The 18,444-nt window shown below is 42.2% G+C and overlaps 1 protein-coding gene across 1 annotated transcript; it reads left to right on the top strand.

The window, feature by feature from the left end:
• Window positions 1-221: 221 nt before the first annotated feature.
• LOC145452700 (uncharacterized) lies at window positions 222-16,847 on the top strand (the record flags this gene model as incomplete). Its single annotated transcript, XM_080330864.1, has 25 exons — window positions 222-393; window positions 459-643; window positions 1,236-1,462; window positions 2,069-2,329; window positions 2,542-2,587; window positions 2,644-2,773; window positions 2,934-3,117; window positions 3,773-4,040; window positions 4,810-4,885; window positions 6,243-6,524; window positions 6,724-6,863; window positions 7,100-7,241; window positions 7,303-7,452; window positions 7,513-7,652; window positions 8,043-8,184; window positions 8,253-8,438; window positions 9,036-9,236; window positions 9,428-9,604; window positions 10,118-10,302; window positions 10,834-11,060; window positions 11,569-11,773; window positions 13,023-13,152; window positions 13,244-13,427; window positions 15,322-15,527; window positions 16,709-16,847. Coding segments are annotated over 25 exons (4,296 nt in total), but the record flags the coding sequence as incomplete, so codon positions are not given.
• Window positions 16,848-18,444: the final 1,597 nt, after the last annotated feature.

Here is an 18,444-nt window from a genome sequence, read left to right as displayed (position 1 = left end):
CACAAAAATATGGTAACCCTAAACTAAATGTACCGTTGGCTCCGATTCCCATTGAGTTCTCAGCAGTAATAAAATGTGAATCACAAATATTCTGATTCAATCCCATTCCGGCCTCATACCCCAAAAAATGCCATTTCAGCTTGAATTCGCCCTTCCCCTTCTGCCCACTCCAGGCCCGCCTTTATACTCTATCATTTACCAAATCATTACTTTGATATCTTACAGATTATGACTATAACGAAATATTGCATAAGTCGATACTATTCTACGAGGCCCAAAGGTCGGGTAAACTTCCGCCGAACAACAGAATTCCCTGGAGGGGTGACTCTGGATCACGGGATGGCTGCATGAACGGGGTGTGCGAAGTGGATTTGACTGGCGGGTGGTATGATGGTAAGTCTGCAGTTGCCATCTGCTGTGATAATGAAGGGAGTCATAATTGTCTTGAAATTGTATAGCCGGAGATTTCATGAAGTTTGGATTCCCGATGGCGTCATCAGTAACGGTTCTCGCTTGGGGTATGTTAGAATTCAAGAAAGGATATCAGGAAGCAGGCGAATGGAATAACGCGTTGTCCATGTTGAGATGGGCTACGGACTATCTCGTGAAGGCGCACGTATCGCCAAATGAATTGTATTTTCAGGTAGGCCTGCACCGTTGCAACAGTCGGAAAACTAATTACAGAGAGCGTATTAAAGCGCCCGGTCCTATAGGCGATATCTCGTCATTCTTGACTTTACTTCTGAATAAAGTAATCTTCCACCGTATAAAGTGATTCCATTATTTGATATGGGGCTAATGGCTTACTTACTGGCATAGTTCAAAATGAAGTCCCACCAAAGTCCTTCATTTTCCACTTTTGGATTTACCTTGCAGCTCATATAGGCTATATACTCAACCTAAAGTAATTGTACAGCTGAGCCAATGGGATTGTTTATCCATGTTCAGCTCACGCCCAACTCATATTTAACTCACCCAATTTTTAGTACACTGCATTGAAACTTTCATAGAAGCCCGAGTTCGAAAATATTACACATTTAATTTAATTTTTGTATATCTTTATCTTCCTTATTTGACGATGTTTGGACCTTTGATGCGCCTATATGCAGATAACTGCTAACTAATGACCTCCCAATGTCACTGTCCAAAACACGCACGCCGTTATGCGCGCGTTGAAGCTCAGATACGTCTTCTTCCGCGCGGAATATTCACTCTTAAAATATTTCTTTAAATAGGTCGGAGACCCCAAACTAGATCACACGAACTGGGGTCATCCGGAAACCATGTCAATGGAGAGGCCCGTCTTCAAAATCGACAGCAGTAATCCTGGAACAGAGGTAGCCGCGGAGACTGCCGCTGCGTTGGCTGCATCGTCTCTTGTGTTCAAAGACATCAACTCCGCGTATTCAGATAATCTGCGCAGCCACGCGATTCAGTTGTACGACTTTTCTCAGCGATACAGGTACGCATAGTTGAGTATGTATGAAATAACCTATGGGCATGTGAGCATATGCGACACCCAGCACAGTGGTTCCCGAACTTGCTTTTCACCTTTCCCGTGCTAGAATGAGTCGAGCATTGAGTACTATCAATAAAATCGACTAAACGTTCTAGCATTTCCTCCCTACAATCGACTCATTCGTCATTTTCGTCCCCATGTCTCTTATAATCTTCCCACAGGGCGTGTGGGTTAGCGTTTAGGTTAGTCATAGACAGAGGTGGTCACTGGTCAGTGAAGAAGGGCTTTTGCTTTTGGAAATATTCAGTAGGTTTTGCTCACTGATACTATGCTTCCTCAAGTGGTTACGATTCTATACTACTTTTACTTCAACTTCACAGTTTTTAGGAAAAACCAGACTTAGAATACTTCTTGTTTGCTTACTTGTAACTTGAATAGAATTATACGGAGTATCGGGAATTAGGATTAGCTTTGATGTTATAATGTCGCATGCTTAAGACCATTGTTTTGAGCTTGGCCATTACGGCCTCCTTGCACTTGTTCACTTAGTTCCGTTGTTGTAAACTCACATTCAAAACAACCCGGTGAGATATGCCCGCCTTTCTTCAGGGGACATTATCATATTTCCGTTCCCGAATCTGGGGTCGGGGATTTCTATCGTTCGTACAGCGGTTACAACGACGAGTTGATGTGGAGCGCCATGTGGCTGTACAAGGTCACGGGCATGAAACGCTATTTGGACGACGCTATTCAACAAGTCAACTACGTTTCAAATGCGGAGTTCTCGTGGGACCAAAAGGGGCCTGGCGCGTTGGCAAGTCTCATTTCTTCGCTTTTTACCAGTATTGATCAATTAGGAACTCTTAGGAGGTTCTAACGGAGTCCATCAGGAAACTGGCAAATGAATAATACGTGATCTACTTCAGTGGGATTCTTTATATCGGGATATCCTACTGTCGACCAGAAGATACAATTATTTATAGCTACATTATTTGCTCATAATTTCATGTATCAATGCCGAATGTATTGTAAGGTGTAATCACCCGATCTTCCACTCCAGCTTTGGTGCAGTCATTATACAGCTGTCTTATAGAATGGTTTAAGAATTTTGCACAGCTGCTTCAGTATGTATGTGTTGGCTAATATTTCAGTTCAGTAAACCTGCCGTGATTTATGTTTTATAGGTTTTGCTGAGTCGTGAGCGAAGCGAATACAAATCGAATTTATACGCTGGTATCAATTTCGTCATGTCCAAAAAGAAAACACCCGGGGGACTCGTATATTTCTCTGACTGGGGCTCAAACAGATATGCGGGTAACGATTTGACTGTTACCTTATTTTCCAACGAGATTCTATTTCGCGTTGCGACTTTGACATTTTACCAATTCCCGCCGTCTTAAAATGTTACCACGGCTATATAATACTAAATATGATCACGTATGTTCTTTGTAAGTAGCCAGTTCCTTTTCTGCAGCTAACTACGCATTCATCGCCTTGCTCGCTGCCAAAGCGGAAGGCACTTCTTCAAGCTCAGGAGGTCGTTACTACACCTTTGCGAAAGATCAAATTTCTAGAATGATTGGACGTGGAGATGGACAAAGGAGCTACGTCGTTGGATTTGGTGTGAATTCGCCCCTGCAACCCCATCACAGAGCCAGGTAGTTATAGTTTAACAGGATCGATGGCAGTTCTTGATGTCGTTGTTGTTGTTGTAGGTATTCATGGTGTTCGTCGACTACAATGGCCATTTACACCAGGCCGATATTCGTCATTTTTGATTCCGTAACTGCCGACTTGTAGCACGGCCCACTTCTAGGCTTTTTGTAAGACACCGCTTACGCGGATGATATGGCGAGGATGAGCCTAGTTAAACCTCCAACACTTAGGAAGGAGTTCTGGAGTCGACCGCGGTCGGACTCGAACTCACAACCCATTGGTGTTGTATCTGTGGATTATACCACTACGCTATCTCGCCACAGTTCTTGATGTCATAGAGTTAATTTTTCCAAATTCTGCAGCCTATCCCGGACTCGCAGTGACAAATCAAATCATTTTATTATAATCCAGACTTAAGTTTATCGACTGACCCCGTACGGTGTAAATTTGTCAAATGGGATGAATATTTTTTCTTGTCGAACCGTTAATTAGTGTACGCTCGTAACGGGGTAACGCATTGGGTGTGATAGTTGCAATGCCATCAAAATACCTTGAATCATAAGTTCATCGAAGAATTGGTACTGGTACACACCTGAATTGTGCTTCCCCAGATTTACTATGTAAAGCTGCTGTTTTATCTATAACACTACGATTCAGTTCATGCCGCGCGTGGACTGTGGATCCATCAACGCAAACATGCGATTGGTCAGATCGAGACGCCAATCGTCCGAACCCGTATATTCTCTACGGAGCGCTAGTTGGAGGACCGACGTCTACCGGTTATTACGTGGATGACAGAAAGTCCTACGTCAGCAATGAAGTGGCTCTCGATTATAACGCGGGATTCCAATCCGCTATAGCAGGTAAAATAACCAAATACATGTATACCACCGGAGATCGCTTCATTTCATTTTTATACTTTCAGGTCTCAAATATTTTCAAGTTACCGGGGCGTCGCCATAAGGATATACGGCTCTTTTCAAATATAGCAAAATATTTTCGACTCGGGCAAACCTATTCACTGTGACATCACACCACGATTTCATAACTACATAATATGTAGAATTGCAGATATTGTCTGTATTGTCAGACCTCACACCTAAATATGTGTCAGAAAATCGGCCCTTTACATATTTATAAACAATATGAAGAGACTCCTTTTACAGAACTGCAATAAACGATGGAATAACATAAATATTCATATTTTGCCCCTGGAGAGAGTCAGCTTAACTCTTTTTATATGAATACGTTCTTTAACTGTATATACAATTCGAAAATATAATGTTCAGAGACCCAGTGGCTATCGAACCCGATAACACCATCACCATAATTCATAATGAAGTTGCAGTATACTATACTTTAGTATGACATCTTAACTTCTCAGCACAAGTAATGAAATGCCAAGTTATTTGTGATATTTCCTCGCATGGCGGTGTCGCTCAGCGTTGGCAACAATCGTGAACGATTTTACGATGCATTCTTCGTTATTGTTTTAATATAATTACGTGCATTATGTATATTACGTGTCTGATTTCGAAGACTACTCCAAGTCGTTTCGACACCTTCCTATCTTTCATTGTGTCGCATTCTTGTGGTGTATTGAAATGATGAAATTGTTAGCAATAAATTGAATTGAATTGTGAAGGGAACATACAATCAACGTACGATCTTTTGTTTATACTCCACTTCCACAGCTAATTCGAGATTATCATGCCTTCCTCGGACTGTGTTTTATAATAGATGGAAGCTATCGCGATTTTCTTTACCGATGTATGAAGCCAGCATCACATAGTAATCGTGCTATTAGTTGATGAAACGACTACCAAGTGACCAAATGGGCGTGAAACCGTGTCCTACTAACACCACTGATCGGCATTAAATAGTACAGGGAATCTTAAAACGGCAATTGATTCGACAATGGACACAGAGGTCACATATCCACAAAACAGAGGTCGGCAACTAGGGCTGTGTTTAAAACAAAAATCAATTTAAAAAGTTTTTTTGAAGCCATGACGCCACGCATATTCAATTGTGACGTCATAGCGAATTGATATTCACAATTACAGGATAAATATAGCTCCTTTGACGAAATAGGCTTCCGACCCCTGTCATATACTAACCAAAAATATCTTTAACCGGGACCAAATCGTCTTGCAGCATTTTTACGGTCGGCGGTCATTATACAACATGATTTTGGAAAGTATTTACACAAATATGGCATAATTATACAACTTAAATAGCTGGTATATACAATTTAGAAAAAAGGTATTTGTTTAGTGTTTTAAACAACCGTTTGTTTTAAATGCAACCCTAGCGGCAATACAGAAATAGGCTGAATACAGGACCAGTCGTGCTGTGCTAAGCTGCGCATGTGCGCATACAGAACACAATTATGTGTATTTTTATAATGATTATATGGTTTCGGTTCATGGCGCTATTGTATGATGTATGAAATCAACCCTTCATCCAGTATCATTGAATCAATGCTAGTGTTAAATATGTTTCAGTCCCATTCAAAATAAACATCAACAGAATGCGACACTGCAATACACACACGCATTCAAGCTGGGGTATTTAACTCGGTGATTGACACATTTGTCAAATTATCTCGCTGATGAGAACCTGTATTACAAGTGCATCACCGGTAACAAATCTCTTTCTGTCAGATAATAGCCCACAATCCTCACTACACCATATTACGATCGGTCGTTAGTACGTGGGTTTAGATAACTTGGTGAGATATTTCAAGCTAGGTTCTATCATAACCATATGTTAGTCCCACAAAAAAACGACAGGGATACATATACTAGATAAGCGTTGCATCCTACCATAAACATGTGCTGTATGGAGGTGCAGAGATAAGTTTTCAGAACAAACTGTATTGTACGAGTGATTCTGCAGTCGACAGAGATTCGTCTGCTGTTCCAGATTGATGTGGGTTTTCCTTCGTGGTCAGACAGAATGAGTGTACTGACATAGCACATATCAATGTTATTGACATTCTATATGTGACGATATGTCGTCACGAGCAGAATATATCGGCATCAGTCATTTTCAGTAGCCTAAGAAGTTAACTACTAGTAGACTAATTCGGTTGCGCCGGTCTGACATCGTGGTATTCCAACAGCAATAACACGAGGGTCGACTTCTCAACCGCCACATAAACCGTTGAAAGATTTTAGAAAGTCGTGGTACCAGTACAACAAGCCACTGTCCTCTTTACGAACAGATTTACCTATGTCAATCGTGCTCAATATGACGGGACGCTCGAATTCTAACATCGCAGAATGCGCTTTTTTACAGTATTACGAAATGAGGTCAAAACTGTTACTTGCGATTACGGCAGTAATTTTCACAAAGCCTTCGCTACAAATGAACGAATGCACAGAAGACATTGACGATATAACGCGTAAGTGATCACAATCATGGGGTCCTTGTGATTGGAGCTGATAATTAGTAAAATTGTCCATGTGTAAATGACGGACGAAATTATGTTCAGTTACTTCCATCCCGCGGTCAAGTTAACAAGGTTTCAACCAATGGCTCCACCGGATTTAATCAATAGATACAGTAGCATTAGCATTATGCCTCCATACGTTTTTCTGCAGACATTTCCTACGCGATTGCAAATGAAGGATGGGAAAGTCAAGGGACTTGGCGATTCATATTTCGTTACGAATCTCCAGTCGGAAACTATACGAATTGGAAAATTAGACTTGAATTCGCTCATTCTGTAACAAAATTGACGGTGAGTGGGTAGGGCGTATTGACTGCATTACGACTGCCCAACGGTTAACCTATAGCATGCTAAAAATGGTTTTACTCACTTTTATACATTCTAATTAGAGGCTATTAAACTAGACTAGACTGTAACATAATCACAAGTTAGGCGAGATATAATATCGTACACTATCAGAGAGGTATTCTGATTTGCGCCAATCGCTGGCCACCATATTCAATTACTAACATATATAAATGTGGCAGGCATATCAAGCATTGGCCGAGGGCCCGCACACCGATGGACGTGTTTGGTTTCTCACGCCGCAGCAGTGGAATTTCCAAGTCACTGGCAAGATTATCACAGGGACAGCAACAGCGGAGACGACAGCAAACAGTTTCATTTACGGTACACCAGTCTATATATTGTTGAAAGATGCGCATCAACGATCCGTTTGTGTTTCTTGCAGCAAATGCGTTACTTTTCAATCGAGGACTCCAGCCGCCAAAAGCGCTTTTAGATGAAGATTGCTCGTCCTTGCTGTATCCAAAAACCTTCCCTGTCACTACCATATCCCCTGTGAAAGCGGAAGATTGCGATCCCCCGCCAGGCGCTACAGGTGGGATCAAAACTTCGAAACCGGTTCCACATGGCCATTGGCCAGTTTTACGCTTTTTAGAGCTTTCATATGAATATGACAATCCGGGATGGCAAGACGAGCAAGGTCTAGGTGCTACAATCAGATACTCGTCAGCGAGAGGTGATTTCAAGGAGTGGTCGATCAAGTTGGTTTTCTCTGAAGAAGTTATCTTGCTCAACGTAAGACTATATTGTTTGGTTTGGGAGCAAATAACCGAGCGTTTAACCTTTGAACTTTATGTTTTAACAATGTGTGCGAAATTCTACGTTGTATTATGGGTGATAGTCGACTGGAATGCCCACTGACTTGAAGTAGATTTCGCCATCCGGGGGGACCTGGTGCCTCTAACTAACCTATAAGATCATCCACATGCGTTGTCCCTCTCTAAGCGTATTTTAGTTATGAGAAGACTTGAACCGTACACCTAGATTATGGTAAACTGCGAAAAACTGTTAGAGGATCTGTCAGCCTTCTTACGTTCCGCGGGCTATAGCCTAGGTATCACTTGCCGAGACTAATTCTAGAAGTGTTGATTAATATACACCACAATGTCATTTTGCAATCTTCAGCCACACAATGCCATAGAAGATGGACCATACAACCAAGGTTTCATTTGGTTCCTGAAGCCACTTGATTACAATTCTTACGTCACCGATCAGATTCTTGAAGGATCCGCGGTCGCTATATCGAAATCACAATTCCCGCCAAATGGTAGAAAAGCACGAGTCGGGTAACTTGCTATGCATCCCCCCATTCAAAGTCGAAATTTGACTATTTAGCTCGAGCAATTCTATTCAACTATGGCGCCACGCCGGATATTTCGCTCCTGCCGATCGATGGATGTACACCGACTGACCAAACAATTATTATTGATGAGACTACGAACATTGATAGCCAAACACCGGAAGAACGGACATCAGCGTATCTACGAAGTCTACCATACGCACAAACCATTGATCGGAAAGGTAGCCCAATACAAAAGACATTTTACATTTTAACCTCCATATTCACTACATGGATATATAGCATGCACAACCGCACAGTCAGACTTACCACAAATTACCAATCTTGTTAGCTGGCGGTTCAGTAACTACTGTCTTTTTGATAGTTCTAGACGCAGATTTTGAAAAGTATAGCTCTAGTCCTAGTTATGGTTGCGGATTAGTGAGCAGTTCTATTTATAGTTGCACAATGCACGTTTTGAAAATAATTTACTAGGAGGACAACTAGAACACACGTGTTGTCATTTAGCTCGGATCGTGATACCCGTGCTCAGTTGTGTGATGTTCTCAGAGTCTCATTACTAACAGTGGCGAAGCCAGGTTTAGTGGTCGTAACCCCTCCTATTTCAAACTCAAAATCGCGTCCTTTAGAACGCCGATTCCATCTTCAATATCACTTAATCCACTTGCAATTCGTATTATCAGTTTGTGTTTTGGTTAGTTAGTTCTAGTTCTAGATGCACATTTTGAAAATCCAGTCCACGGTATTTAGGGGACACATCAGCATATATTCAGCGCGCGTTGTCGAAACATACTTTCTCGTCATTTCATTATTCACAGGCGATACAAACCAGACTACTCCACTTCCGCAGTCCACTGAACATATCTCTACGACGTCACACGAACAAAAGACAACATTTCATCTCACCACGACGATACCTAGCACAAGGGACGGATGGAAACCCGGCATTGCGACAGGACATTTACCTACCACTTCCGAACAGACCACCCCTAAATTTAAACCCTCGGATAACGTTACAGGTGAATTGAAATCGGCTTCAAGTATATAGATATTACATTCCACTCGGATATATGTAACGGATTAATACAATCAATAACTGTGAAGTTTCTTTGTCGAAAAAGTTGGTGTTCATGAGCAACGTATCTTACGTGTCGAAGCCTGATTGAATAAATCGACAAAAAATATATATATTTTACTTATGTTACTGCAGAGGAAGAGCCGTTCAATTACAACGAGGTGCTGCACAAATCGATTCTATTTTACGAAGCCCAAAGATCCGGCAAGATCCCCGATAACAATCGTATACCATGGCGTGGTGATTCGGGGTTACGAGATGGTTGTTTTGGCGGAACATGCATCACTGATCTGACCGGTGGCTGGTACGACGGTGGGTATGGCTAGATACGTCGCAGTTCCAGTACCATAAGCGTTTATTAATAGATATTGAACGTGGACAGCGTGGTTACGGTATATCTTGCGACCATAGGAAAGATGGAATAGGACTGCACCATATAGAGTGTGAATTCTCTCTCACCACCGTTCCCTTTTGAACTTTCTCTCCCATTACTACCCAAAAGATTGTCCTGGATACGATTTACATTGTACGACCATGCGCAATTTTGACCACCATGTTATCATGGCTATATGTAATACTTGGGCCTTAACATATGATGCGGTTCCATCATAAATGCTGATCACAGCCCCCATATGAATATACACCTACATAAAGGGAGGGAATTCGTGATCAATTCAACACCAAGTTTCGTTAATGCTAGGATAAGGTGGGAGACATTCATCCAGCCAATATATCTGACATTAGAACTAGAATGCTACTCAAGGTACTCAATGATTCCTTGGACCTGATCTGACGACTGACGATTCGACTTTATCCTAATTGAAGCTGGAGATCACATGAAATTCGGCTTTCCAATGGCCTGGACAACTACAGTACTAGCTTGGGGAATGATTGAATTCCGCAGAGGGTACAAGCGTTCTGGCGAATGGAGAAACGCATTGAGCACGCTCAAATGGGCCACGGATTATCTCCTGAAGGCACACGTGTCTCCAAACGAACTCTACTTTCAAGTAAGTCGCCACATAAAATACAAGTCAACAAGTGCATGAATTCACTCATGCATCAAAACCCATCAATTAAAATAGCGATTGCTTGACATCAACAATGCTATTTGTCGTGCGAAAGCTGTTAAAACTATATGTCAATACGACGGACTCGAGAATAGTCTACTCAACTAGTTTTAATAAAGGTCCGTTTACAAAAGTTTAAAATTTGCTTAGGTCCGATATAACACTCCTGAAATAATTCAGAGTCATACAGATGTAATACGGTATAACTATATCAAAGTCCGGTAAAGCGATGTAAGCAAAAAGGAATAAGCGAAATGTTATTCTTGTTCTGTTGGTCACAGCTAGCGGCATAATTGGCAATTATTGGTTTGTTGTCTTTGAAAATCAACGATAAATGGACTATTTTAACATAAGCCAAGTGAATATTGAGATAGATAACGTCTGGATTCGACACTGAAAGGTCCGCCAATTGATTGGTCCTGCTTTATAGGCTATTTACCTACAGTTAATCGAAATACATTTCTCTAACAGGTAGGGGACCCGATTGCGGATCACAACAGCTGGGGTCACCCCGAAACGATGACGATGGAAAGACCGATTTTCAAGATCGACGAGGAACATCCCGGGTCGGAAGTCGCGGCTGAAACCGCCGCTGCTTTGGCAGCTTCGTCGCTGGTTTTCAGAGCGAGGCATTCTGAATACGCGTCAACGTTACTACAGCACGCCATCGAATTGTATCACTTCGCCGATACCTATAGGTTTGTATATACGCGTAAATATGCTGCGGTGTTGTGAAATTATAGCCATAGATAATGAATAAATAGACTTGAAATTTTTTAAATAGTATAAAAATTTGAAATAATACGTTATTTTGAATTCGGACAAAGCTGCGTTCCAATCTAACTGCTGTTCACGTGCGTCGTGCAGTCTTTACTAAGGGTTTCTATACGTCTGACATGCAGCCAGAGTTCAAAGATTTTTTTTTTGACACTTTTGATCGACCACCGATGTCTCATTGACTTCAACAGCTATTGAAGTACATTACGTTAATAAAATCATTAAATACAGTTTTGGGCCTCTATGCGTTAAACTTAAAGTCGACATTAAATAGGATTAATTCCTTGAATAGGTGGATAAGTACGCGATTGATGTATCGATTCAGGAAACCTGCCCCCCTAGCACTTCATTTTCCCATGTCAGGCCCGCCGACTGGAGATATTTCAAGCCCCTGAAGTAGAATGCACATAATCTACTTTTATTTTACAGGGGTAATTACCACGAATCGGTGCCAAAGTCGAGGGTTCAAAATTTCTACAAATCATTCAGCGGTTTCAGCGACGAGCTCATGTGGGCGGCAATGTGGCTGTTCAGGACGACAAAGAATCGGGAATATTTGCGCGATGCCATGACGCTCTCTCCGCTAGCGGGCGAGACTGAGTTTTCCTGGGATCAGAAAGGCCCTGGCGCTCTGGTATGCGTGATTGAGACCTTACTAATGGAGATGTCAAATTTCAAAGTCATTACGCGCGTACGTTGCTAGATTTTCTCAAGTCATGGTAACCGGTTTCGCTTTGTTCGAGCGAATACACAGTTACACACTACCTCCGCTGGTTTAAGTAGCCATCATTGGTGCTCACTTAGACGTACAAGTAACGTCGTAAATTTCTACTCGAGTAAAGGTAGAAGTAACAATTTCCAAGAAAGTAAAGAAGTAAGTATCATTGGTCAAATTGTGCTCAGTATATAACGTCCTATTCATATGACAGCGTATACGTAGATTACGTGACAGCACAATGCGGTTAGGCATGTGTCATGTCATTGAATCTACTAATATCGGATAATATGGTAATATGTCATTACTTGTAGTTTATAGCAAGGGTCCGACCCGTCCTAAACTATAGATTACTAAGGACTACGGAGGTTAGTAATCTATAGATATACCTAGGGCTAGGGTTACCGTATTTTGGAATCGGGAGAGGAGGACACTTTTACCAAATCAGAAGAGTTGATTGATCAAAACTGAAATCAGCCGATTTCGCTATCTCTGCTGAAAAATTTGGTGGGTTGACTTTAAAAAAAGGTCCTCGCAGTCGCAGGGCCTACGACAGTGGTTCCCAACCTTTTCCGGCTCATCGCCCCCTTTTCAAGCTCTACACCGATCATCGCCCCCCAAATTTTGTGAACCGGATAACGAGCATACAAACTGGAATGACTAAAAAAAAGGTCAACTTTGCGGCTCGATGTCGAGCATTTACACTTTTGCAGCTAAATTTTCGTGGGTTGCCTAAAAAAATGTCATGTCTCTGAATTGGCTCCAATTAAGCCGTTTTAACGCGCCATCGCACCCCTTCGCTATTTTCGCCCCCTATCGCCCCCTTGGTCCATTTTCGCTCCCTTGGTCATTTTCGCCCCCCTAGACCGCCAAATCGCCCCCTGGGGGGCGATATCGCCCACGTTGGGAACCACTGGCCTACGATATTCGTACGATATATCGCAGGCCCTAGTCGTCGCTTTCGATCGAATCACGAATTTCCTATTTAGCGTCATTTATGCCCATTTTCACTCGAATATGTCCATTATCTTAGCTGTAAAATCTGTAAAGAAGGACATTATTTAGGCGTCCTCGGGTGACATTTTCAAAAACCTGAAAAAAGAGGACAAATCCTCCTAAAGGAGGGCGTATGGTAACCCTGCCTATACCCTACGCCGTTACTTCACAGGTTCTATTAAGCAAGTATAAACCAGAATTCAGACCACGATTGTATGCCGCACTCGAAAGAGTTATAACATCAGTAAAGACTCCCGGTGGACTCGTTTTTATTCAGCCTTGGGGTACCAACAGGCACGCAGGTAATAATCGATTACGTTTCACACTGTACGAACTCATTGAGCAGCAGCATCCACGCACATTATATTACACCTAATCACTTCTACCAATTAGCAAATTACGCGCTGATCGCCATTATCGCCGCAAAGCAAGCTGCCATTGCTGCGGATCAGAGGAATAAATACCTGGAATTCGGGAGAAGTCAGATCATGAAGCTTCTGGGAAAAGGCGATAACGATCGAAGTTATGTGGTCGGCTTCGGAGAGAATCCTCCGAAAAGACCCCACCATCGATCGAGGTAAAGAAATAACATAAATCGATATTTTTCCTGTAGGCTACACTCTTCAGTAGACCAACCACATACAGTAGATTGTAACGTCACACATAGTGACTAGACCAGTGTTTCTCAACCTCTTTGTCTCCGCGGACCCCTTGTGGACCCTCACGGACCCCCGCGGACCCCCACATTTTTTTCAAACTTAGCGCTATTATCGTGCAACCGTCATCTTTCTTGTGCAAGTATAACTGTATAGGCTGTAATAAACAGCAACAAATGACTTTTCTTGATAATAACATCAGGGTAGACTTATATTATTCCAAAGCGAATTCTGCAGCTGCATTTCTTGAATACGTGGTCATGTCTTGAAATTCCGCGCCTTCGATTTGATACGAACGAGTGCCTAAAATCCATTTGCACAAAGATAGGTGGTGACGAATGTAATAATAACGGGAAACGCTTTCAATGACACCTTGAAGTATGATCGTAACATATACGGCAATAGCACCAAAATAGGGAACAGATTTTTTAACGAACATATAACGTCCAGCCTCGTCATTTCTATCTAGCAGCTCATCTTGAAGTTATTATGGAATTGCGGTCATGTATATGGCAGGTGAAAATGGATTTTAAGAACATTTCGAAGTCACCTGTCACCCTGCTCGACCTTACTACTGCAACTTATATTTTTTACAAAGCCCAACAAAACATCTTTAAACATCAATATGCTTGTTCAGTAGGCTTATTGGCAATTAAAATGAGTTATCAGAGTAGAATATTTTATCTGAGGCGGCCATTCTGTTGATGTGAGTCATGAAGTTTTAGCCGTAATGAAGCACAAACTGCCTCCTGATTCTGCTAAAATGAAGAAACAAAATAAGTTATCAACCATTTTGCAAATTTAGAGGCTTCGCGGACCCCCTGGAAATTCTTCGCAGGCCCCCGGTTGAGAACCACTGGACTAGACTATACACTGGACTGTATCATGCTGCTATTTAAAAAGGCTTAACCACAAACTGGGCTATTTCTCTATTCTTTTCCTTTAGATGTTGCAATCACTTTATCGTATAGACAACCTGTAGAACAGTGGTTGGTTGGTTGGTTGGTTGGTTCGTTCGTTTGTTTGTTTGATATTCATGGTGTGTATAGATATCATTATAAACAATTATCACACAGATCAATAATTGTCAGATTATATTTTCATCTGAACGAGACACACACAATGTGCAATGCGGTAAGACACAATGCGATGTAAGGAACAGATAGGAGGATGCCGAACGACCAGTTTGCGCTTGCAGTAGCGGTCTATTAAACTGACATCCACCTCGGCCTAGTGCCCGACTTCACAGTTCTTTTTTTCGATCCCGACTTCACAGTTCTTTTTTTCGATCTTAGTCTCTGTTCCGCGGTTCTTTCTTGCTCTTTGTGAGTGCGCGCTTTCATCAGGTCTTTTTGTCGCCGTATAAGAACAGCGACGCGGGGGAAGAGGAGCCCAGAATAACCTCCGACGCGGAATTGAACCCATGCCGCCTGGGCTGCAGGCGATTATCGTCACCACTACATTGGTCATTTTACACAAGGCCGATATTCTTTATTTTTGTTTCTGTATTTACCGACTTGTAGCACGGCCCACTTCTAGGCTTTTTATAAGATACCGCTTATGTGGATCACGTGGCGAGGCGGAGCCCAGATAAACATGCAACTCTTAGATGGGAATTCTGGAATGGACCTCGGTCGGACTCGAACCCGCAACCACACAGAACAAAAAGATTATAATGAATATTTACCGTATATCAGTAACTTCTGTCTGCCACGACCTCCAGCGAACCGATGACACCATCTTGGCGAACCCCGGTGAAGCACCCCTGTTATAGAGCTATCAATATAAGTATCTAAACACAGTACCATGTTGCAGCTCATGTCGTTCGTGGAATTCCAATCCTGCTTCAAAAACTTGCAATTTTGACGATTTCAACTCGGCCGGACCCAATCCGCACATTCTTTACGGCGCATTGGTTGGTGGTCCTGGCAGAGACGGCGTATATGCGGACGACCGGGCCGATTACGTGAAAAACGAGGTCGCAATCGACTACAACGCTGGTTTCCAGTCAGCAGTTGCAGGTAACTGTTTCGATAACTTGGAAACCAGAGCAATGTGCCGAACGGTGCCTTTCTAAAGCAGCGCCAGCGCACCATAACGTAATATAAGTCAAGTCTGTAGTTGTGATTAGGGCTGGGCACAATGATTCGAGTACTCGAATCTGAATCGAGTAATAATTTTAATGATTCGAGTCGAGTAGTAAAAGCCGATTTTTTCGAGTACTGAAATTATACGCTCCTCGCCACTGCACGTTAATTTATCAGCCATAAATATAGTTTCGATACAATTTTTCCCTGTGAAAGCCTTGAAACATTGACTGGCCGTATCGCAGCATGCGAGGCATACACTACAACGCTACGAACATTACTGAAAATATATATTTCCGAAGTCATGATCATCTCACAACATTGTCACAAAGTGCGATGAAACCCGTATGGTCGAAAAATACCGAACTATCTTTGATGTGATCGATAACAGGCATTATATTATTTGTGGTGGCATGAAAGGTACATATTTAAACTTTGACGTATTACATTCTGTTATTACGTCATAATGAGTGATACTCGAATACTCGACTCGACTCGAAGCATTTTACGTGATTCAGAATCGAATCACTCAGGTACTCGATTTTGCCCAGCCCTAGTTGTGATGATCGGGAATTCGATGACGTCACAATACAGAAAGCCAAATACGTTGATTGCAATCAAGAGTTGCATCCATCCATCCCGAATGAACCCAACTGACCTTGACGATTATTGTTATTCACCTTTACGTGATTGTGATGGGCATGATTTGTCGACCTCAATCGACTAACCCACGTGCGTCAGATGACTATGCTCTCATCAGCAAACCAGTGGCCTAATCTGTTGAACCTCGATTACTCGATGGTCACTGGCCAGTGGCCATTCTATGATCGCATGATCAATAACTGCAATTACTATATTACGATACCGTACTACACTGTGCTGGATTGCTTTATTATGCTATACTACACGCAGGCGGCTGTCCCAGTGTCCCATAGCACCCACCCACAGGCTAGCAAACCAGTGCTGTTCCCATGCCCGGGTAAACGGGCAGTGCTGCGGTAGGAACGACAGCCAATACATGACAGGGATCACTGATCAGTACACTATGATCCGCTGTGGCAACTTCACACACCGGAGAAGCCAAACGACTCAACATATTTTTCAATATGCCACAGGCCTCAAATATTTTCAAATCCTGGAAGAAATCGATTCGGACAGAAACTGATACTGCGAAAACAGGAACTGCAAAGATTTACAATTGAAGGGAGATGTGGTGTGGACTATGTGCATTTAGGAGTTTTCGGCATTTTTATGTCCATTGTGCAATGTTTGTTCTATCGCAAGTAGCAACCTCACTGTGCTTCGCTGCCTCTTAATGGCGAAACTACAAATGACAGCCATGTTCTCCGATTACAGTAAGTAATGTAATGGTGAAAAAGAAAATGATTTTAAAACACAAATCGTTAAAACGGGACCCTTATTTTATTTTAAACATGATTTTTATTATATTTTTGTTTCATGTCTGCCGTGAAAAACAACATCTATATTACAATATTTGGCTTATTTGTAAGCATGTGTAGTTGTGTACGACATAGAGCAATGGTCGGGAACCTTTTTTATCCGAAGAGCCATATTGGCCCTATTTTTTCCAATTTAACTCACAAAGAGCCATACATGCCAATTAACTGTTACGTCACAATTAAAAATTCGTGACGTCATGGTAGCACTAATTTGAACTCAATTAATGGGATTCGTCATGTGCGCCACATTTTCTCTGTAAAAATTCGTATCGAGAATCCATGATAACATGTGTAGGTGGAGCCAAACATGATCCCTACAGCAGTATATAGGCCTACACACTCTAAGCTGTGATACATCAGTTGCGTGGGGGTCAGGGGAGGCCAGTGGCAGTGCCTCACCAGTCATCAGGATGTGTGAACAAAAATTGTGAAACCATCAATTTCTATTGGTATTTTCTATTGATGTCCTTGAATGACTACATTTTATTCACTTTATCCAAATTTCACACAATTTGCATGTTTATTGTTCGAAAATCAAGCGCGAAACGAGAGGTAAGGCACAGACGGGCCAAGCCTCACCATTGATAACGCGATTTGTCATAAATAGCTTATAATTTATTATAACCAATATTAATCGAATGTAGCTGTCATACTGATTCCGAAAATCTGAACACTGATCGATTTCTCAATTCTCAAAGTATTCGGCGGTAACATATAACGTTGCGCTACACGCCTACATTTTATCGCCTGCCTACTTACCCATCAAGAACGTGGATAGCAATGGCGTTGTTTGTAATTCGAGTTTGTGATTCAGCGATTGTGAACGTCACGTCCACGGCAGTTCATTTCGCGGCGTAGATCAGAAAGACAATGTGTATGTGAAAACTGCGTTCTGCGTTGTGATATTGGCGTCGCCATGTCTGCTCTCCTCTTTGATTAATCAACGTATCGCACATTAAAGATTCGAGTCGGGTACACAGAATTCGCGAGTGATATTGGTCGCCGGCGCGACATTAACTTAAAGGGGCACTGCGCTCTAAAAATGATGTGGTATCAAATTGAAGGTAAAAACGAACAAAAATATTTGGCCGCAGCCATTTCCTTCAGAACGCCACCGTAATGGAGCTGCAATTTATTGAAATTTCTACAAGACCAGCTGCCGTGACTGCTTAACCCGTTACATGGCACGATGTCTTCATCGTCGCACTTGCTCGACGCGATAAGGCAGTCACGCAAAGAACGAAACTTAGACACATTTCCTTCATAACATCGGATGACAACTATCTAAAATTCGTTCTCTGCGTGACTGCCTAATCGCGTCGAGCAAGTGCGACGGTGAAGATGTCATGCCATGTAACGGGTTAAGCAGCCGCGGCAGCTGGTCTTGTAGA

The sequence above is a fragment of the Botryllus schlosseri genome, chromosome 12 (genome assembly GCF_051294905.1).
Source record: "Botryllus schlosseri isolate E-star chromosome 12, Bs_hap1, whole genome shotgun sequence".
Classification (NCBI taxonomy): domain Eukaryota; kingdom Metazoa; phylum Chordata; class Ascidiacea; order Stolidobranchia; family Styelidae; genus Botryllus; species Botryllus schlosseri.
Note: the sequence above shows the minus strand (reverse complement) of the source record. Positions and strands in the feature narration are given on the sequence as shown.